Here is a 24,209-nt window from a genome sequence, read left to right as displayed (position 1 = left end):
CCAATTCGTTTCAACACCTCATAAGTTACGTGATCTACCCATCTAATCTCCAGCCTTCTTCTGTAGCACCACATTTCGAAAGCTTGTATTCTCTTCTTGTCCAAACTATTTATCGTCCATGTTTCACTTCCATACATGGCTACACTCCATACAAATACTTTCAGAAACGACTTCCTGACACTTAAATCTATACTCGATGTTAGCAGATTTCTCTTCTTCAGAAACGCTTTCCTTGCCATTGCCAGTCTACATTTCATATCCTCTCTACTTCGACCATCATTAGTTATTTTGCTCCCCAAATAGCAAAACTCCTTTACTACTTTCTTTCATTTCCTAATCTAATTCCCTCAGCATCGCCCGATTTAATTCGACTACATTCCATTATCCTCGTTTTGCTTTTGTTGTTGTTCATCTTATATCCTCCTTTCAAGACACTGTCCATTCCGTTCAACTGCTCTTCAAAGTCCTTTGCTGTCTCTGACAGAATTACAATGTCATCGGCGAAGCTCGAAGTTTTTATTCCTTCTCCATGGATTTTAATACCTACTCCGAAATTATCTTTTGTTTCCTTCACTGCTTGCTCAATATACAGATTGAATAACATCGGGGAGAGGCTACAACCCTGTCTCACTCCCTTCCCAAACACTGTTTCCCTTTCATGACCCTCGACTCTTACAACAGCCATCTGTACAAATTGTAAATAGCCTTTCGCTCCCTGTATTTTACCCTTGCCACCTCTAGAATTTGAAAGAGTAGGTAGACTAAATTAACATGTAAATCTATATGCGTACCTCGCAAGCCATCTACAATGCGTGGCGGAGGGTACCCTGTACTAGTAATCGTAATTTTCTTTGCTATTCCACTCACAAAAAAAGAGCAATAGGGAAAAGAAATCTATAGGCTATGCCTCCGTATGACCACTAATTTCTGGTATCTTATCTTCGCGGTTCTTACGCGAAATATATGATGGCGGCAGCAGAATCCTTCTGCAGTGGTGGTGGTGGTGGTGGTGGTGGTGGTGGTGGTGGTGGTGGTGGTGGTCTTTCTACAACGGCGATATGCAAATTGAATTTTTATAGAAAATTTATTATTATTATTATTATTATTATTATTATTATTATTATTATTATTATTATTATTATTATCGTTATTATGTCCTATGCAATGTAATTAGCATTCGAATTTACCACAAAAATTTGATTTTCCTGCCGATTTTTAATTACCGCCATATTTAAAATTGGGGGAGGGGTGAGGGTATAATTAATAAATTTATTTAATTAGTCACTTAATTTGATATCGAAGTGTGACATCAGTCGTTGCCTCGTCTGTGCCGGGGTGGGGGAGCATCTGCCATCATCAAGAAATTAAATGGTGCGCCATTCTCTCTTTATGAGAATTCACAAATTATTAGCAATTCCTAAACTAAATCAAAATATCCAAATTTCAAATCAAAATATATTAAAATGAGCACAATGACAAACTTAGAGACGCACATTACGAAGTGGTAATAAATAGAGCAAAGATTCGGACAGTGAAAAGTCAGTACCTAGAATTCAAGTAAGAAATCAAATTGCAGTTTAAACTCACATTTCAAAATCAGTGGGATAATTGAGTCAAGTTTTGAATTTCTCAACATCATTCAAAGAGAATGGTAAGCAGCCCGCCCTGTTGTTCACGATACTGTAGCGGAAACTAACATAGCTGAGGCAAGCGATAATTGATGTTCACGCCACACTCCACGGAGAACGGAAAGTACAGCACTTTTACGAACATCGCAGCAATCGAATGCCGCAAAAACAGCACAGGAATCCCATATCTAATTTATTTTTACTCCGCAGTTCATCAGACGTAAAAAACGGTTATACTATTTGCCTTTCTCAAAGTTCTGCTAGTCTGACGCAAAAGTAACATAGTTACAATAAAGTAGGTTGATGATTGCATAGCGATTATTACGAAAGTGGTGACGACACGTTGGTCTTAGTTTCATTATCCCTGCTCATTATTCATCTTAATGTAAAAATTCCATATATCTTTGAATCAAAAACTGGGGAAAAGAAGTGTATCATGTCTATTCCGACGATGCGTGTCTCTTCGGATCGGAAAAATTGATAAAATAATACTGATCTCGCTTTCGAAACGAAGCAGCAACTCTTCACCTGTAGCGTCGGTGACAGGATTCCCTGTGCGAACTACTGACACAAAGCCGAATACAGGATCAGCTGAATACGAGACTGCAACACACGACGGCGGCTACACTGGTATATGCCGGTTGGAGTGGACTGGATGGACCTTCTAAACCGTTCTCAGAGTCTGTGGCTGTGCTACTACATTTTTCGCCCACATTACTTTATTTTACTTCCACTTACTATTAGTCGGAGAACAACTAGGTAGGGAGTGAGTATCGTTCATTGATTGTGCGGCAGATACTTTCAGAACGTGGGAAAGCGCTTGCTGGCGGTGACTTTATCATGCTAGAGTAACGTATAGATAACCAGGAACACGTAATTTGTGTGGCGCGAAGCAGTAAAGTGCTGTTAGTTATTCTTTATTATCTGTACACTGCAGTGCTGCTCCTGCCACACCAACACTAGCTACACTGATATGGTTAATGAAGTTATTAACTAACGTAAGAGTACAACATTTTAACTTAGACGTTACTGGTGCAAGACGAAGGATCAAACAGAAGCGCACACTGAAAAAGCAGCCGCCAAACTGTTACTTTAACTGACGACGAGTCTTCTACCGGATACGGGCGAGGCAACACGTGTCAGGACGGTCAAGTGGAATACGATGCCGATAATCGATTGCAACAATTAAGTGCCTAGGAAAATGTTTGTGTAACAACTCGCTAGAAGTTTTGTATCAGGTGCGAACAAACGCAACACTCTGTTTGGGCGGTACAGTATAGTGTAATGGGTTACCGAAAATCGTTAGTCCTGTTGAACAGTGCGTTGGTGAAGTTTTTGAACGTCCTGTAATGCTGTGAGTTACTAGACTCCCTCTTGCTGTCCTCTGAACATAGCTAGCTTCCGCAGAATTGATTTAATGAACGAATATAATCAGGCTCTAATTTGAACTTCTTGATTAGTGCTAAACATCATGAACAAAAATGAATTGACGTCCTATGTTTTGATACTTCCATTTCGTAGCCGTGGATTTTCTCCCACGCGGCCACTTCAGTTTCATGCAGTTTGTCTGCACATCGAATCCATCGCCTGTATGGAGAAGCAGCTAGTAGGAATGAGATCTGAGACAGCTTTAGAAGACGTGAAGTAAGCAAACCACAGTCAGTGATGCTATGAAAGTGGAAAGACAGAACTTGGCATCCTGCAAGGTGGATAGGACGTTGTATGGAACATATTGTGTAACAGATAGGTACGAGAACAACAACAATAATAATAACAATAATAATACACCATCGTAATAATTCTATCTTTTAAACTTCACAAGTTACAGGGCATTGCCTGAAAGGTAACAACAACCACCTAAATAAACGCTGGAGAATGGTCTCAGAAAGAAAACATCAGTGTCGGAGTTCCAACTTTTCATAGCTGTAACGGAAAATAATCTGAACGCCAAGCTACGGAAGAGAACACAGAAGAAAAGAGCGATTAAGGGGTCAACAAAGGTGTGGCATACATTGTAACACCATAGCTCTAATGCTCTACTGATTTATTTTGCCTTTTGTTTTATTTATTGTTACATCGTTGAGCTTCTGTAAATGTGTTTGAATCGATAACATAAAATTGTATACTCCTTTCTTTGTTAAAACTTTGATGTCATGTCATGATTTGATTCTATGCAATGCAGTGTATCTGTCATTTAAATTCTTTGTCCCAATTGGAGGGAGACAAAACTTACTGTATATATTTGGAATTTTTTAAAATATTTTTATAGAAATGTCAATATGTGCAAAGGTTCTGTTTTATTTAATATGTTTGGCTGTTGTTACGTAATTGCTGATCCTAACTTAGGGTTCTTAGTTCTTTTGTATGTAAAAGGTGTTGTCGTTCCCCTCGGGAACGGAACTGTGTAGCGCGCGTAAATTGTGGTTGGCCTAAGTAGAAAAGGTGGAACTGAGACTCAGTCGGGGACGAGCTACCAAACTATCAATTGCTCACGTAAAGGCTGCATATTGTGCTGGTGCCGAGAGTAGGTTTTCTGTCCCATTTTCCAATGCCTCGGATGAATGGATAAAGAGCTGGAGCTATTCTGGAATTGATGTCTGTCATCGCCACCAAGAAATGACAGATTCCGGCAATTCTACCTGCAGATCCACCTACCAACATGCATTTGCCACCACATTGCGCAATCACTGTAATGGAACACTATAATAATGTACAGTGAACGATCAGCTTATTGGATGTGTTAGTGTGCTCAAATACAATGTAATTTATAACTGAATTTATGTACCTACCTTGATTTTTCCCTTATCATAATACCTCTCAGGTTCCTCTCCGTTTGAACTAGTGATTACCGACTGACCTTACTGTAAGAACATTAAAGCCCAGTGTTTTAACTAATTAATGCCTCTTGAACGTAGTAAAAAGAAAGTTAAAGTGAATGTGACAAGAGAGCGAGTTAAAGTAAATGATGCTTGATGAAAATAATTTTCCTATTAAAACTACTTGTTAATATGTTGTTGCCAACTTCAAAATTAAAAATTCTTAAAACTGAGGCTTATAAAGTTTTGCTTAGTAAATGATCACATTGCTGCCTGTTGTAAATCGTAGGTGAGTCAGTATCTTACAAATATGTTAATTTTGTGTCTCACTGTAGTAAAAGTGGAAAACTGCAGTTGTGGAAAGTTGTATACTCATGCTTGCTAAGCACTTGTTTCTTTTGGGTATTGAAAGTGTATTGATAGTGTAATAGGATCCACAGTTCATGCTTTATGCTCATGATAAATAACAATTAATAGAAGACCACTATTTATGGAAAAAATTTCTTTATTCAAAAGACACCGAGTAGCAACCTGTCAGTGAATTCCAATTAACTTTCATTCTAAATATAACAGTATTTAGTTGAGAGGCGCTTAACCTGTGATCAGTTCATAATTTTGCAGAGAACTACATTTACAATTTTATGTCTGCTAGGAAAATGTGTGAAAAGTAATACTGAACCTATGTCCAATTTATGATTCTACAGTGAATATTAATAGTAATGTTATAAAGACCATTCAGTTTGAATAAGCTATGAAAGTAATTGTGTGTATTCTTATGTTATATTTATGCAAATAGTTTGTTCTGATCTGTCAGCTCTAATCTTACCGTGAACATATGTAGGTGACAGATTTCATTGCACTCGCGTGTGGCAAAGTATAGGTTGTGTTTGTCCGTTAAAGTCACTCATACGTATTTTCTTGAACAAGAATGTCAATCATTCTCTTGCCTAATTAGGCTGGCGACCGTTTTCCTTATTCTTTGAACAGCGTAGATAAATAAAATATTGTTTGTTACTGTTTAAATATTTACGTAATTCTGACTTCCACTTCCGATAAGCCACCTCCGTTAGGTACAACACGGTCAACATAACAAAATTCCTCTCAGAGGGTAACACTGCTCTGTTGCGTTATACCATAATTGCTTTAACAAGATAGTTCTATTTCATGAGCTGCCTTCAACTTAAAGGTTATGGTATAGTAGTAGCAGACGGTAGTGTTACACGTGGCTTTTCCGTGACAGGAAAGATTTGTTCTGTAGAGGCACAATACGTAATAAGCCAAACTTGGTATTTGATTGTACAAGATACGTAAATGCAATTGCAGTATTATAACATCTTTGCAGAAAGATCTCCTTCTGTTGTGCCGACTACGCATTGGCCACATGACACTGACCGACGAGTTCCGTCTGCGTTGGGAGGATCCTCACTGCAGTTTCGGTACTCTCTGACGATAGCGCACTTTCTTGTTGAGTTCGCCCTGCTGGCCGATCTGCGCCGCGCTCTCAGCTTGTCTACGTCACTACTTCAGATGCTTGCGGGTGATGAGATGGCCACTACCGAAGTGTTATATTTCCTGAGGGAAAGCGGATTTTACACTAAACAGTAATACTCCCCCCACGTTTAGGGCAAGGGGTGGTTGCGGCAAACAGCTTCCCCCAGCGGCGGGTACCCCCCATGCGACACCAGGGTACTTTCTTCCGCCCCCCCACCCCCTCCCCCACCTCGTTGCGCCTTTAGAGCCTCTTGTGCATGATGCTGCGTTAGCTGTATCAATTTTCTTTCTCCTGATGTATTAAAACTGTCACACTCTTTTTTAAACTCTTTGACTTGTTTATATAGTTGGGCAGCAACCCCCATTTTTTAGCTTTTTACTTAATTGTGTTTCTCATTAAATGGAGGGACTGATGATACAGTAGCTTAGTCCGTTTAAACACATCATCATCATCTGAATATGTTACTGAAAGGAAGTGGAACTTCAGGTTGACCCAGTGCGGTATCGTGAAGTCTAGTTCACTAGGAAACCGTTAACTCTTCGTTTATTTGCATAAATGATTTAAGAAACGGTTTGAGCAGCCCTCTTGGAATGTTTGAACGATCTTGTTGTTTATCTTCTAGTCTTCTAGCAATGCCAACAGGTGATCAAAACAAATTACAGAATCATTAAGACGAGGTATCTCATATTTGCTAATTGGTTTACTGATCCTGAACAACAGAGAATTAGAGCATCCATATCAGGTTTCCTATGCGACAAAATATCTCGGCGAATGCAGTTAATTTGGAAACACATTCTACCTGCAGAACACAATGTGCAGCAGTTGCACTAAAGGGAGTGCGTGCCCTACGCTTGTCTGCCGTCTTCTAGATTATTGCCGTACTTGCCAGTTATGACTGACAGAAGAAATCGAAAAGAAGTCAGATCGGAAATGGGATGATAGTTTCTTAACAAAAGTTTTGTATTTCGAAGAAATCTTTTCAGAACGTCTGTCTACGACGTGCCACTTCGAATGTCTCCCATTGGTCATCCCAATTAAAAAGATAAAACACCGTTATCCCGAAATAATTGAAGTTTCAATTTTTTCCCATGCGCTTCATGAGAATGGAATGGCAGAGATACAGTTAGAGAATGGTACCTTGTATCCTCTAGCACTAACTTTTACGTTGGCACTTGGCTCCTCCTGGTTAAAATTGCTCCAAATGGTTGTTAAATGCGGTCAGGTCAAGGATTTTTGAATTAATAATAAAGGATTAAATCGAACCAGTACGATAGTAACAGCTGTAGGGTATATTTTGAACATACATGACAATTTACTATATCTTTCTAATCTATTGATGCTGTAACACTCCTTCCCTCTAGCATCTTGTGGATGAAAAAAACGTGCTTGTTTGGATGTGTTTCAGAACGTTAACAACAGAGGTTGCAGAAATTTACAAATGGATTCCAGTATTCAAAGAACTTCTGCTGGCATTCCTTAGTTCCTCCTCTTATGTCCCATGTTGGACGTAATGCAGTTATACGCTATTCATCCCGCGACGTTGCCTTCCGATTTGTTCACAGAAACAAGGCGTATCTGAAGACGTGTGGACGGTGTACAGTGGCGTTGGGGAGCACGGGCTGTCAAAGCTGGGTTACTACGCGGCCTACAATGGCGAGCCGCAGGTGAACTACTATTGGGGAGAGTGCAACGAGATCCGGGGCAGCGACGGCTCCCGCTTCCCGCCAGAGTTGGTCCGCCCAGGCGGCACCCTCTGGGTCTACCTGAGGGAAACTTGCCGCCGCACGCTGCTCGTCTACAACACCACCGTCAAGGTGAGTTCTTAGTCCCAACGGGGCTCAACTTTCATTTGATTACACACGTTCGGCAAGCATCGAGCTCAAAGCCTCTGCTGTTATTGCTGCCATTCCATGCCTTAATTTTATTTGCTGATTATCTCTTTTCTCTGACTTACTCTTAAATACATTCGCCACTGGCAAACTAGGTCACTGTTAAAACTTCTATGTGGCTTTTCCCACGTCGTCCCTTAATTTTATACCACATATTTCGGGTGACTTATACTAGACGTCGGGTTGTACTGGGCGTCGGGTTGTACTGGGCGTCGGGTTAAGCAAAACGAGGATAATGTAGTCTAATTAAATCAGGTGATGCTAAGGAAATTGGATTAGGAAACAAGGAACTCGAAGTAATAAATGAGTTTATCTATTTTCGCAACATAATAAGTGGTTGATACATGCAGAAAGGATACAAAATGTAGATTGGCAAAGGCAAGAAACGTGTTTCTGAATAAGAGAAATTTGTTAACATCCAGTATAGGTTTGTCTAGAAGTCTTTTGTGAAAGTATTTGTATGGAGTGTAGCCTTGTATGAAAGTAAAACATGGATCATACAGTTTAGACAAGAAGAAAATAGCATTTGAAATGTGGTGCTACAGAAGAATTCTGAATATTTTGTGGCAAGGTCACAGAACTAATGAGGAGGAACTGAATGGAATTGGAGAGAGGAGAAATTTATGGAACAATCTGACTAGAAGAAGGGATGGGTTGATAGGCCACTTTCTGAGACATCACGGGATCACTGACAGCACAGGGCTTAGGATGCAATATTTTACTCAAATGTCTACCGGCACAAGGCTCCCTTTCAGGAACCTTCTCCCCTTAAGTCCACAGATCAGCATCCTGACACAAGCCAGTGGCTGAAGCAGCCACAGATACTGGGTCTTAGGACTGCTCGCTCTACTTCCGTTGCTGCGCCCACAGCTGATGAGCACTCACAAGCTAAAAAAACGACTGGTTTAGATGGTATTTATATGGAACTATGGAGGGTAATTTCTAAATTTAAGATTTCTTCACGTAATTAATATTGGAGAAAAACGAAGGTACCAAGAGACTGGCTGAGAGTCAAAGTAATGTGTCTTTAAAACGGGCTATAAAAATAAACGCAGCAACTATCTTGGTACAACCCTCTTTGATTCAACCTGTAAACTGTACGCAAAAGTCCTGAATGCAGGACTTAAAAATGTCATGGAAAAGCTAATAGCTGAACGAAAATCAGCTTTTAGAAAACTACACTCAGCTATTTAGTGTTTCTACAGTGCAGAAAGCTATAGAAAAGAGACGATATTTCAGAACGGAAACCATCTTCCTTTTGTGGTTTTTGAGAAAGCATTTCATCTGCGAACACAGAAATTCTACGGAATATCATGGCTGAACGAGGTTATCCATCACACCTCACTTCACAAATGCTGTTAAGAGTCTATACAGAAACACTGAAATTGTTATGGATAAGGGAAGTCTATCAAAAAAGCTAATGAACACAAATAAAGGAGTACGACAAAGATACATATTTGTTAAACACTCCGCTATACACACACGAGTTCTCACCAAATAGAAAACGTTGAACAGTATTGGAGTTCTTGCAAAGTGTGACACTTGACTAAATGTAATTTTATATGCAGTTAACGTAACTCTGATTACAGAGAATGATACCTTTCAGATGGGAGTCTATATTTTGCAACTGATAGCCTCAGATCACAACCCTACATTGCCGGCAGAAGAAAAGAAAGTGGTGGCATTTCAGAGCAGTCAAGGAGAAAGATACAAAATAGTCTCGAATAGTATAACATTGGAACAAGTAAAACATCTTGAATATCTAGGATGGTACACCATCACTTCGACCAGAAACTAATTTGCTGCCATATGTGGAACCATAGTAAAACGTTTGCAGGATAATCCAGAAAAATAACACAGCTGAAGTTCCATACAGCAATAGCAGTACCAATCCTTACTTCCGGAAGAAGCATGCACAAGAAGAAGACCCCAATGAAGTAATACAGGCTCAAGAAATGAGATTTCTAAGAAGAGTGGAAAATTGAAAGAGACTTGAATATGAGGAATAATTTAGGAATACATAGCCTAAACGAAAAAAATAATGGAAAAAGGGGGAAAACTGAAAGAACACTTAGAGATTTCCAGTATTATAAACGCAGAGGAAGAAGAAATGTAGGAAGACCACACAATAGATGCAGTAACGTAACAGGAGATTTGCCTCATACGTGAAATGAAACAGCAGGAGGAGGAGGAAGAGGGGGAGGGGGATGATTGTCTACCACCAAACGTTGTGAAAGGGAGAAAGATGAAATCTACGGGAGAAGGCTGCTAAGTCGAGCCTGGAGGCACCGGATCCCCGCCACATTGTCGGATTCCGAACAGATGTTAGCTTATGTTACAATCTGCCACATGAGGACAGATGATGTTGCTACACGCACAAAAATTTTAAATTTGCGCTACCCCCAAATAAAAACTGCTTATTTTCTTAACTATATTCGTGACAATAGACGACGCTAAGACGACACTTCCACATAACGTGTAGAGTTTCTAAACCCATTAGAGCTGTCGGAGGTGTCGTCCCACAGGTTGGAGCTGAAGGTGAGTGTGCCTGTCATATTATGGGGTAACATGAAGGCAGCAAAACTGTGCAATGGCACCAGGTGACGCATCGCTGAGCTGAGAAGACATATCGTGCAGGCCACCATCATCATCGGCGGTGCCAGAGGAGAAACAATACTGATGCCGCAAATTCTTCTCATTTCAACAAACTTGCGTTACGAGTTAAAACACTTGCAGTTCCCTTTGAAAGTGGCCTTCTCGGTCATAAGAAGTGTCATGGACAAACGTTAAAAGTGGCAGGTATTCATCTGGGCACCCCATGTTTCTCGTATGGGCAGCTCTCCGTTGGCTGCTCGCGTGTATCGAGACCCAGAAATGTGCATAAACGCAGAGAGAAAGAACGCTCAGAACGTTAACAGATATGGATTACAGTAAATTTCTGGCTCTTAATACACACCGATACAGTTACCATATTTTCCACGCTAGGCATGTCACAGTCGTGAAATTATTTACTCCCTCCCCTGTCACGTTTCGTAATTCGTTAGTATGTCGCGTAAAGTGTTCTCCACTAAAAACGACTAGTCGTGAGCGGTAGGTATTCTGTCAGCTTCTCACATCGTCTCAAAATCTGGTGATTTTTCTCCGATGTCGCTGGATTTGCTGGTCAGCAAGTATCTGGCCCCTCAATACCTCCAAGAGAAAACATTTTCGACGCCGCATACGCGTTAGGGATTGGACAAACCGACCAGTTAATACAGATACCGGCATTCTAATTAACCATTACTGGTATTTTTCGGTATTTCTCTGGTCTCCGTTATAACAGGTATTTCTTACTTTCTACTACATATCGAGTAAGAAATTGATATGTCAATTAGCCTTAGCAGCAGTGCTAGGATTTTTCTTTTTTAAACAAACTTTGTTAACGCAGGAGTAATATTTATTTATAAAATTTGGATCGGTTTGAAATATTACGGCATTACAGAAAAACAGAAATGCTATCTGTGTTATTTTAATAAAAATGCCAATAGAAACCAGCAACACATGCATGGCGTAAGAATTTGTTCAGCATTGCCGTATGTGTGTGCATTGGCTAAAGGCACATGTGTAGGTGTAAGTGCAGTGTGCAGGACCTGCCCCTACGTGGTCTGTACGGTAATTCTTCGGTGTCGTCGCCGGACATGGGTTGCGTTGCACGCTGGTACCAACCCTAGGTTGGAGCCGGCCCCTGTGGTCGAGCTGTTCTAGGCGCTTCAGTCTGGAACCACGCGACCGCTACGGTCGCAGGTTCGAATCCTGCCTCGGGAATTTGGAATGTGTGTGATGTCCTTGGGTTGGTTAGGTTTAAGCAGTTCTAAGTTCTAGGGGACTGATGACCTCAGTTGTAATGTGGCATAGCCATTGGAACCTAGTCTGGAAATATTTTTACGAAGTCACGTAGCAATGAAATACAAAGCTTTATTTGCTGTGAATGGTTAAAGACTTGTCTTCCATTTCTATGAAATAATAAAGAGAGGGAGAAAATTACGGCGATAGTAATAAATTAAAAATTTAACAACTCATTCATCGTATACACTAAAAACAGAAAGTAGCTGATGAGCTGCCTATGTCTACGTAATACGTCCTTACCTGCATGTAGTGCTTGGAAAAGGACCAATTAACAAGAAAAACAGTGTCCTTCAGCATCAGTTTTCACCTCTGAGAACTGACTATTCGTAGCCCAAATAGTGCTATGATCCAGGTTACAACATGAATTTTGATCAGTTTTTCAAAGAATTACAATCAGTAGTAGAGTACGGGGGATATCTTGTAGTATTGAACCATTTAGCACTCTTAGAGAAAAGTAACGAACTATGGACAGACTTCAGTTCCGTGTTATTTGCCAATGTACTTCAGTATTTTGATTCTATGTATACTGAAGCTGAGCGAGACAAAATTTTTCGATCATCGGTAGATTGCTATGTCCATTGTAGGAAATAGAAATAAAAACCAAAAATCGGTTATTTTAGAAACAGGTTATTTTAAGCGGTTGTAACAGTCAGGTTAAAGTAGCGTGGGAAAAAAACAATCCAACCGGATACCGGTTGATTCAGCGGCAAATGCAATCCCTATTCGTGGATAGTGAGCGTCAGAATTAACAGCTCTCTCTAAATAAATGTTTAACCGAAGGTAACAGTGCGGGACGCAACTAGTATTTTCACAACTCGATCAAATTTCTGGCTGAAGTCACTACCACGAGACGAACTGTCTGTGGACCGAGTAACGGATAATATCGCCGTTGTTTGACAGCCACCTACCAACCTTAACTGTACATGAAATGTATTCGTAGGTGCGAATATGGGAAACCATCAGCTGCAAAATGGAATGACAATGAACATTTGTGCCGGAACGCGACTCTAACCCGATCTTCCCGCTTGTCCGAGCAGTCGCCTTACTATTTGGCTATCAGAACACTGCTCACAGCCAGACCCATAATTCCATATGCCGTGAACCATGTGTCTACAACCTGGACTCGTACATCAATTGTGTGTATCCCCGTACAGGACAGACATTTTAGTTGAAAATCGCTCGCCCAGTATCGGCGGATATACAGGGTGATTCAAAAAGAATACCACAACTTTGGGAATTGAAAACTCTGCAACGACAAAAGGCAGAGCTAAGCACTATCTGTCGGCGAATTAAGGGAGCTATAAAGTTTCATTTAGTTGTACATTTGTTCGCCATTTTAGCCAATAAAGTTTTTGGTCCCTTTTTCTTCGAAGGTGCTACTGTAACTGGACTACAGTATCTGGAGATGTTAGAGAATTGGCTGTTCCCTCAGCTCGAACAAGAAGCACAATAATTCATATTTCAGCAGGATGGAGCGCCACCACATTGGCACTTATCTGTCCGTAACTACCTGAACGTCAACTACCCGAGGCGATGGATCGGCCGCCAGGCAGCCCGTGACAGAGCACGTCATCACTGGCCTCCAAGAAGCCCTGGTCTTACCCCTGCGATTTTTTCTTATGGGGGTATGTTAAGGATATGGTGTTTCGGCCACCTCTCCCAGCCACCATTGATGATTTGAAACGAGAAATAACAGCAGCTATCCAAACTGTTACGCCTGATATGCTACAGAGAGTGTGGAACGAGTTGGAGTATTGGGTTGATATTGCTCGTGTATCTGGAGGGGGCCATATTGAACATCTCTGAACTTGTTTTTGAGTGAAAAAAACCTTTTTAAATACTCTTTGTAATGATGTATAACAGGTTATATTATGTTTCTTTCATTAAATACACATTTTTAAAGTTGTCGTATTCTTTTTGAATCACCCTGTATATGATATTGCATGACTGCGTTATTCTGAATTACGACGCAATGTTCCTTCGGGCGTGCATTCGTGTCCGAAAGAACGTTCCATCGTAATTAGGAGTAACACAAACAGGGCAATATCGTATCGTAAACCTGAGCTATGAATGCTGCCTCCGGTCGCATTAACATGGAAAAAGTAGAGGCAACAAATCAACGTCAATACTAGGTGTCACCTGATCATGGAAACAAAAAAATGACAAGATTTCACTTGTCTGACACTAGACATTGTGCGCACTTGACGAAATATTTACAGCGCTGCAAGTATTTACCGTATTTTAACCTCACTTGACGATTTTTTCGATCAGTTACAGGGAATCGTGGTCAAATGCACAGTCTCAAAAATAAAAATAAAAAATTATTTCAGGTTTGTTGGTAACATCGAACAAAAGTATATTATACTCCTAGCAGTTCGGACAATTGACTGTAGACACGTAAACTGCTGCATCAGAAAACGTGCATCATACTAACTGTTACACACACAGTGCAAAATAATGAAACCCCCCTTCCGCCCCTGTAAAAATACAGAGTCGAACAAAGTCATGGGATACCTCTTAATATTGTCGGATCACCTTTGACCCAGCGAAGTGTAGCAGCTCGACACGGCTTAGATTGAATAATTCGTTGGAAGTCGCTTGCAGAAAACGAGCCATGCTGCCTCCATAGCACCCCATAATTGCGAATGTGTTGCCGGTGCAAGATTTTATTTACGAACGGACGTCTCAGTTATGTCCCAGAAATGTCAGACTGGATCCATGTCGGGCGATCTGGGTGACCAAATCATTCGTTCGAATTCTCCACAATGTTCTTCAAAGCAATCGCGAACAAACGTGTCCCGGTGACATGACGCATTTCCATCCATAAAAATTCAATCGTTGCTTGGGGAAAATGAAGTCCATAAATGGGTGCAAATGGTCTCACAAGGGGAGGCCGCCAATTGTGAAATTCAGATTCGATTCATACTTCGCATAATAAAAGCTTATGGCCAGAGGTGTAATGTGGCAAAGCACCAAGATGCACTTCTCAGCCGTTGTCGAGAAAATCGACAGTTAAGATAAACCGTTGCGGTGAAATACTCTCTGCGATTAATAATTTTCCACAGCGTCGTGGCGCAGCGGTAAGCGCTCGGGTTTGTAATCCGAAGGTCGCCGGATCGAATCTCGCACCATGCAACTTTTTTTTAGTATTTGTTTTTTGTAATATATATATATATATATATATATATATATATATATGGAACATCATTATGTTTTCCGCAAAGAAAGTTGTATTTCACAGATGTTATTAATTGTCTGCATAATGTTAACCACGTATAGTTAACGGAAGACGTAGAAACGATATTGCGAAACGAATACGTATAGCGTAAGTCAAACGTTCGAATTAGAATAGAGACCCCACGAACACGAATTCGCTGTGGCAGGTATGAAATCTAAACTCCGTTACTCGCTCGTTACACTTGGACAGATGTTGAATGGGCCGAAACGAGCCGCCGCATAACAGCGTAGTTGCCTGCTAACTTCGAAAGAAGGTAGATGCGGTCCCTAGCGCAACTTATAACATCGTCGAAAATCAGTGCGGACGGGAGAGCTTTGGTACACCCTGTTAAAAAAAAAAAACGGAAAAATGGAGGCGGTACAATTGGAGAGCGATCCGCCTTCATCAACATGCGTAAGCAATTCATTAATAGTTCATATATATTTGAATTGCAAAAAACTAATAACAAAAAAATTGCATGGCGCGAGACTCGATCCGACGACCTTCAGATTACGAACCCGAGCGCTTACCACTGCACCACGACGCTACAGAAAACTATTAATCGTAGAGAGTATTTCACCGCAACGGTTTCTTTTAACTGTCGGTTTTCTCGACAGCGGCTGAGAAGTGCATCTTGGTGCTTTGCCACATTACAGCTCTGGCCATGAGCTTTTATTATGCGCGGTATGAACCGAATCTGAATTTCACAATTGGCGGCCTCCCCTTGTCAGAGTAGCCAGACATAACCATTTCCAATTATCGGTTTAGTTGGACCACAGGATCCAGTCGATTCCATGTGAACGCAGCCCTCACCATATCGAGTCACCACCAGCCTTCACAGTGCATTGTTGTCAACTTGCGCCCATTGGGGTCAACACCACACTGGAACCTTACGTTCAGCTCTTACCAACTGAAACACGGGCTCATCCGACCAGGCCACGGATTTCCAGTTGTCCAGGGTCCAACCGATATGGTCACGAGCCCAGAAGAGGCACTGCAGGCGATGTGCTGTTAGGAAAGGCACTGGCGTCCGTCGTCAGCTGTCGTAGCCAATTAACGCCAAATTTTAGTAGCTCTATCCTATGGGATACGTTCGTCGTACATCCCACATTAACTTTCGCGCTTATTTCACGCAGTGTTGCTTGTCTGTTAGCACTGACAGCTCTATGCAAACGCTTTGTTGTCTGTCGTTAAGTGAAGGCCATCGGCCACTGCGTTGTCCGTCGTAAGAGGTAATGTCTGAAATTTGGTATTCTCGGCGTTCTCTTGAACTGTGGATCTCGGAATATTAATTTCCTTGCGATTTCTGAAATGGAATGTCGGATGCTTCTAGCTCCAATACCGTTCTCCAGTGAAAGTCTGTTCATTGCGTCGTGTGGCCGTAATCACGTCTGAAATCTTTTCACATGACTCACCTTGTAACCTCCCCACAGATAAATTCTATAATAATCTCCCAACAGTAAAATATATAATTATATAATTCGCATTCAGTGTAACTGCCCAACAGGTAAATTCCGTAACCTACCGATAATACAATGTGAATAACGTCTCAATAAAATTGCCGTTCACTTATAACCTTTCAATAATTGACTGTGAATTTAAACTGGTTAATTTTGGACGTCAGCAGCGCTGCGTCATGGCCCTGAAAGATCATTCTGAATAAATTGAAAATTCTTACCTCAGGAAGGTCGCCGGATAACGCGTATATATCTGCTCCTATAAGAAATATTTCTGGCACAGCTCAGTGCAATGCTGGCCGATAGATTTGTCATGTATAAAAAGAAACAACTGATTTTTCTTTACAATTATCAGGATGACCATGGATTGGAGAAATTAGCAAAATCTTTAAATTGAGTTGAATGATTGTCAAAAGTTAATTTTTATTAGAAAGATTATTATTAAGAGATTTTTAAAACATTTACGTGGGACTTGATATAACAATAATATATATGCGCGACGCTGCTTTTACCTTATACTACAACGCTCAGGCACCGCCATCGGTCCCCACGACTGGCCCAGCCAACTCCATACATACGACTGCTAGCTGATACACAGTTCCTACTGCCGTCGACACTGCTATCTGGTCTGAGACACTCTTATAGCTTACATATCGCAGGCAGCGCGTTAGCAGTCCATCGAAATTACATCTGCTAGAGTGCGCTAGCAACAAATTCCTTAATCATGTGCCTCTTACAACCTGAGTACAAATGACAGCTCTGCCGATTCCCTGCTATCTTACACCTTTCGTACGCGATACTACCGCCATACGTATATGAGCATATCGCTGTCCTATCATTGTATCGCTGGATATTGTCCAAGGAAGTAATTTTTTCTGTTAATATTCCAAAAATCACTTAACACGATGATCTTTCGAAGCATTGGACAAATGCAATTTTATGGCATACGTTGCAAACGATTGTGACCTTTGATACTTACAGAAATATGGTAGCTACAAAGTCAACGAACTACTACGGTTTCGATCAGTAACAGTTCATGGTGGTGTGCTCCAAAACGTTCGATGTACAATATAGCATCATGAAGTTAGGTAGTACTGCAGTCACTTAGCAGAGCGTATTTGGTATTTCAGTTAATGTAATATGCAATTCGACAACAAAGATCTGAAGTTACGTGCAATGACGTCTGTTCCCCCACTAAAATTGCGTTTTCATGGCACGTTCTTAGAAATCGTTTCCAATGAATGAATCTCGATTTCATCTCATTGTTTAGTCATAGCCCACTACAGTTGATTGGCGGCATGTTGTTTTTCTCCATGCGCTGGGGCTATTTTCCTGCGCTCCTTAATACTCTTGTAGCCTGTAACCTTGCTTCGAGCGCTAATTTGTCATTAGCTAACTGCTGCTTTCACAATTCTGATGTTAACTTCCTGTAATCATTTATTCTTTTTAATTTTTTTTATCCAGTGCATAAATTTACAGCTAATGAAATAGTGCTTTTCATTCAACAAGTCATTTAAGTCATCGCAGCCTCAGGCGCCTAATCATTTGTGAAATTCAGCATTGAAAATTACTGTCCTTGGTCTTGATTGCACACTTTCGTAATTTTTTTCTAAACCCTTCGCGAAGATGCACAACTCATGATTTGCCGAATGCAAATGTATACCTGTCAAAGCTTTCTGGTCGTTACTGCGAAACAGCAAAACTAAATTTCTTGCGTCATAAGCCATTGTACGTTGTGGACAGTACTTGACCAACACAAAACCAGAGTTCTAATTGCCCTCTCCGAGGCAATCTGAGTTCTTTGTACCTATTCATCTGTTAAGTTGCAGAACAACGATTATGCAACCTTGAGTAGGCTGTAAGAGATGTGTATGAAGCACATTTCCGTAATTCATAATCTGTCACTCAGTACATCCGTCGTCATTGCGCAAAGTTGTGGCAATAATGAAAAGATAACACGTAACAGCGTGATGCAGCATCACGAGTCTCATTCACAAGCTACGCACTAAATTTTGGGTACAAGGTTAACGTGCATGTTGTTATCGTCAGGTACTGAAGCTCCGGTGTAGCTTTCTGCAATAACATTAAATAATTTGGAAATTTATGGTAAGTTCCTATGGGACCAAACTGTGGAGGTCCTCGGTCCGTAACCTTACGCACAATCTAACTAAAAGTAACTTACGCTAAGGAACACACACACACAGAGAGAGAGAGAGAGAGAGAGAGAGAGAGAGAGAGAGAGAGAGAGAGACAAGGACGACTCGAACGTCCGATGGGGGAGCCGTGCAAACGGTGGCAAGGTACCCATAGACCGCGCGGGTACCCCGCATGCTTAACATAAAAAACACAGGAACTGTAACGTCGGGGGCACATTTCCTTTTTTAGAACCAAAACGTTAGATGGTCACGTAAGCACTTCTATCCTCGGAAGCAGCCATATCCTCATAACTTCGTTCAACAATTATTCTCAACCGTTTGGTTCAAGATTATAGTCTTCATGGAAGAATTTCAGTAAAATGACAGTATCCCATGAGTAAGATCGTGCAGTGGATTAATCGTGAGCGCAGCGAATGTGAATATTTTTTAACAGCGGAATAATGTCCATGTTCAAGCAAAAAAAGTCGAATATTTTCGTCTTTAAAAAACTGATAGAAAAGTGGGAAGCGTCCAGACGTTGCCACTTTTTACAAGGACGTCGGTAGAAGACGCGCTGGTTCTTTTGGCCCAACAGTTCCCACCTGGAATCGTTGTCCCGACATGTTCTAAGGACAACGTAGTTATTGCATTGCGACAAATACTGTGAAATGGCACAGCAATGGCATCACCACCGTCTCTGACAGTCGTGGATCGCTTCATGGAGAACTTTCAGGAGCAGGCTCTGAACTTCGTGACGCTGCGTCCGTCTTTTTTTCCTAAAGTACTTTGACGACAGCTTTATGATGTGGCCGCAGGGTGAAAGTGCATTGGAGCGGCTCGTGGATCTCATGAACGGTATCTATTCGAACATTAAATTTACCATGGCGATGTAGAAGGATGGCAAGCCACTGTTCTCGTATGTTTTAGTGGAACAGGGAGCAGGAAGCCGACTTCGTTATTTAGTGCACTGAAAACCAACGCACGCTGTTCGATACTTGAGCGGCGATAGGATTTATCAACATGTACAAAAGAACGTGGTTCTGAACACATTAGTACACATAGCAAAGACTGCATAAAACAAATAGTAGGGAAAGCAGATGACAGACTGAGATTCGTAAGAAGAATCTCAAGGAGATTTAAGTAAACAGAGTAAGGAAGTGGCTTACAAGGCGCTTGTTCAACCAGTTCTTGCGTACTGTTCACCAGTCTGAGATCCTTACCACGTAGGGCTGATAGAAGAGATAGAGAAGATCCAACGAAGAGCAGAGCGTTTCGTCAAGGGATTGTTTAGTCAGCGCTAGAGCGTTACAGAGATATTCAACAAACTCCACTGGCAGACGTTAAAAGAGAGGCGTTGTGCTTCACGGAGAGGATTACTTTTGAAATTTCGAGGCCACTTTCCCGGAGGAGTCGAACACATTTCACGAAATAACTACGACGGAAAAAAACACACCTTTAGCTAGCTTGAGTGGTACGATGTAGTTGTCGACCACCTAGTGTAAATTGCGGCGATTGAGGCAATTGTTCAGAGAGAATGGTTGTAGTAAGGGAGACACTGCAAACGCTTTCAGGTGCCACCCACGTAAGACGTCTTGTGAATTGGCTGAAGTTGCCAAGCCGGCTGCTTTCCTGCCATACTGTTTTTCTTTTTTAATTTCACAAATACAGTAACAAAAACGGCTACAATGAAATGACATAAATAAGGTGACAGATAATTGCAGTCATAAATTACAGCATTCAAAGAATGAGTCTTTAGCAGTAGCACAATTTAGCACCTTCACTGTCATCTTCAATGGGTGGCAGTTCAGCATGCCCATTTTCTTCTTCTGCAGCCGGTTCCTCATCATTTCCCAGACCCAAATTAATCATTCAGTAAATCCTTGATGTGTGGTCCTTCCAGGGTAAATCACGTGGACAGAAGAGCAGTCCCGAACAGCGACATTGCAAAATACTTCACTGCCTTGTTATTTTTGTCAGTTCCAGCCTTCTAAACGCATCCATAGGGAGTTCAAGATCTTCCTTCATATCAGACACCAGATGTTTGTCGCCATATTCTTGTATCCGCTGTACTGTTGATTTATTTTTCATGTGCGACTTGCAGGTGAGGTTAGGGTCGGGAACGTGACCCAACCCATTCCCTCTCTACTAGGAATCCAGTTCCTGACCTATACCAATTCTGTTGAAGACAATTCGGAGCATGTTACCATATTTCTCATTGTGATTCTGATATTTAAGTATTTTCTCGAATTCATTTTCCATATACATGTTGCATTCAATATGTTCATCGCTCCCAATATTGTTAAAAACATAACTTGTATATTTGCCCATTAACCAAATCACTGCGTTATTTTTTGCCTGAGGGTAGTAACTTTCCTCTGGTCTGAAGAAAGTTTTATTCGGTACATTCTTTGCTGAAGTTCTTGTTATTTGAGCAATTTTCTTCCAGTTCCACCTCCAGTTAATAATCCGATCTCCACATGTGTAACGATGAGGCACACTGTCGACGAGGTGGCATTTGCTGCAGAGGTTAGTGTCACTTAAACCGATGGCAAAGAGACGCTCATTAGTGCTGATGTTATTGACTAACTCGTACCACGATGAGGCACACTGTCGACGAGGTGGCATTTGCTGCAGAGGTTAGTGTCACTTAAACCGATGGCAAAGAGACGCTCATTAGTGCTGATGTTATTGACTAACTTGTACCACGCTATTCTCACGTCAGACGAAAGAACATCACTACTGATATTTTTCCAGACCACATTCCCTGCTATTCCAGCGTATTTAGTTTCTATGTTATTTTTCCTTTCATGTTTCCGTCTTTCAGCTAAAATCGCCTTTGCTGTAGCGTTTTTGGAGTTTAAAAGCTTTTTGCTGAAATAACTTAGTTCAAGATAATACTCCCTAATGTGTTTCTACTGTGGGGCAACGAGTAGCACGTTACCGCACTTGTTGCAGAGACATAGATTCAAACCAATGTTCCGGACGCCCCAAGAAACGAGATATGCTCCACTCTGTTAGAGACGACATACGTCTTGGTCTGCCTGGTATATATGGTATCCCTTGGGAACGAGGCAGCATCCTTATACGTCAGACAATTCAAACAGTTGGCGGAGGTTTGCACCTAGCACAAGAGGCGTATTAAACAAATACAGCTGACAAGTTGGCAATGGCTGAGCAATTCCTCGAAAACGGACACAAAATACAGCTTGAAAAGACCGGTCTTGGTTTACGCGTCAACTTACTGGGATAACGTTATTAAGGAGGCGGCTGAGATTATGATTAACAGCAACAATTTTAACAGAGACCATGGGTACACAGTAGGGCGTGGGGGCGGGTTCTGGATATCGAAAGATAGCAACGGCGGATGTGTCTGGCGCTTGTAGGTGTGCGGGAACGGCAGTTCCAACGTGGCGCCTGCCCCATCACGTCATCCGACATCACTCGGTCCCGCGGCGGGCCGGAATTGCTACGGATGTTACGAATGCTAGAAAACGTCATGTAGGCCTATTCTATGTCATCAGCAAGTTCACACGTGAACAGAGGAAGAAGCATTATATCAAGCGACTAACATCTTTTAAAGGCTATTTTGGAAATAACATAAAGGTTTTTGATTAACGACAACCCATATAAAAAGGTTCTTACAGAGAGGAGGCAAAAACTGACTACTTGTTAATACTATACTGACTGAACAGAAAAACTGTTAAACATGTAGTTCATCTCAGGTAAATATTGAGTAGAAAGTCACACATTCCGTCCTCATTTATTAACAACTAACTGTTCCCGACCACGCGTTACTATGAATCGATCCGGCTAAATGGGAAAGAAAGAAAACAGAAAGCACATGTTGCTGACATGTACAATATGGAAATTGGATATAGGTCCTAATTTGGATCTATCCCCTCCCCCGGCCGTCTCCTCCCCCTCCTTCGCCCTCTCTGTCCATCGCATCCCCCTTTCCTCAGTCCATCTTCTTCTCCATTCTCTCCCTCCGTCTCCTCCCCCCCCCCCTTCCCCCCTGTCCATCCCTTCCTGCTCCCTTTCTGTCAATCTGCTTTCCGATTTCTATCTCCATTTCCAACCACAGCTTTCTTGATCTCCTCTTCCCATCCTCTCTGACCTTAATCCTTGTTCGTTGTTGCTGCATATTCAGATTCTGCATTCGTATTCTAATCATAAGCCCAAAAGCAATAAATAACTTTCCTGTTTGCAAACTACGATATATCGAAGAGCCAAAGACTGGTACACCTCTTAATATCTCGTAGGGCCCCCGTGAGCATGCAAAAGTTCCACAACATGACGTGGCGTGGACTCGACTAATGTCTGAATTAGTGATGGAGGAAATTGACACGATGAATCCTGCAGGGCTGTCCATAAATCTCTTCTGAACAGCACGTTGCAAGGCATCCCAGATATGCTTAATAATGTTCATGTCTGAGGAGTTTAGTGGCCAACAGAAGCGTTTAAACTGAGAAGAGCGTTCCAGGAGCCACTCTGTAGCAACGTGTGGGGTGTCGCATTGTCCTGCTGGAATTGTCGAAGTCCATCGAAGTGCACAATGAACATGAATGAATGCAGGTAATAAGACAGGATGCTTAAGTACGTGTTACCTGTCAAAGTGGTATCTAGACCCATCAGGTGTCTCATATCGCTCCAATTACATACGCCCCATACCAGTACATAGCCTCTACCTACTTGAACAGTAACCTGCTTGACGTGCAGGGTCCATGGGCTCACTAGGTTGTCTCCATACCCGTGCACGTCCATGCCCTCGATACAATTAGAAACGACACACATTCGACCAGGCAACATCTTTCCAATCATCAATAGTCCCATGTTGGTGTCGACGGGCCCAGGCGAGGCGTAAACCTTTATTTCATGCAGTCATCAAGGTACTCGCGTGGGCTTTCGGCTCCCAAAGCCCATATCAATGATGTTTCGTTGAATGGTTCGCACGCTGACACCTGCTGATGGCCCAGCACTGAAATCTGCAGCAATTTGTGGAAGGGTTGCGCTTCTGGCACGTTGAATGATTTTCTTCAGACGTCATTGGTCCCGTTCTTGTAAGTTTTTTCGGAGATTTGATGTTTTTATTGGATTCCTGATACTAGCGGTACACACGTGAAATGGGCGTACGGGAAAATCCCCGCTTACTCGCTACCTCGGAAAGGATGTGCCCCATCGCTCGTTCGCCGACTATAACACGACGTTCAAACTCAATAGAATCTTGATAACCTGCCCTTGTAGCAGCAGCAGTAGTCGTAACAACTGCACCTGACGCTTGCTGTCTTACATACGCGTTGCCGACCGCAGCGCCGTATTCTACCTGTTTACATATCTCTGTATTTGAATACGCACGCCCATGCCAGTTTCTTTGGCGCCTCAATGTAAATGCACAGTCTGCTAAGTGAGAGCGTGGGTGGCTTTAGTCATAGATGGTAAAACGTACCGCCATTGTTCTTACATAATGATACAGAGGGTTTGTCTTTCATACAATCTCCAAGCAGCATTAGTTTACTTCGAATCCTTGAATGAGATACACAAGAAAGGACGTTGAGTACAATTTACACGTCGCGTTTGTCAAAGATGTTTGTTGCCGACGGCCAAATGTTGGTTGTTGTTGTGGTCTTCAGTCCTAAGACTGGTTTGATGCAGCTCTCCATGCTACTCTATCCTGTGCAAGCTTCTTCATC

At 41.8% G+C, this 24,209-nt stretch overlaps 1 protein-coding gene across 1 annotated transcript in view; it reads left to right on the top strand.

The window, feature by feature from the left end:
• Positions 1-24,209, top strand: part of LOC126419253 (lysosome membrane protein 2-like) — a 384,735-nt gene that overhangs the window by 294,679 nt on the left and 65,847 nt on the right. The window contains exon 7 of the mRNA XM_050086410.1: positions 7,499-7,750. Within this exon, the coding sequence (XP_049942367.1) occupies positions 7,499-7,750 (252 nt within the window). The remainder of the gene's footprint in view (positions 1-7,498; positions 7,751-24,209) is intronic.

This window comes from Schistocerca serialis, chromosome 9 (assembly GCF_023864345.2).
Source record: "Schistocerca serialis cubense isolate TAMUIC-IGC-003099 chromosome 9, iqSchSeri2.2, whole genome shotgun sequence".
In the NCBI taxonomy this organism is placed as follows: domain Eukaryota; kingdom Metazoa; phylum Arthropoda; class Insecta; order Orthoptera; family Acrididae; genus Schistocerca; species Schistocerca serialis.
Note: the sequence above shows the minus strand (reverse complement) of the source record. Positions and strands in the feature narration are given on the sequence as shown.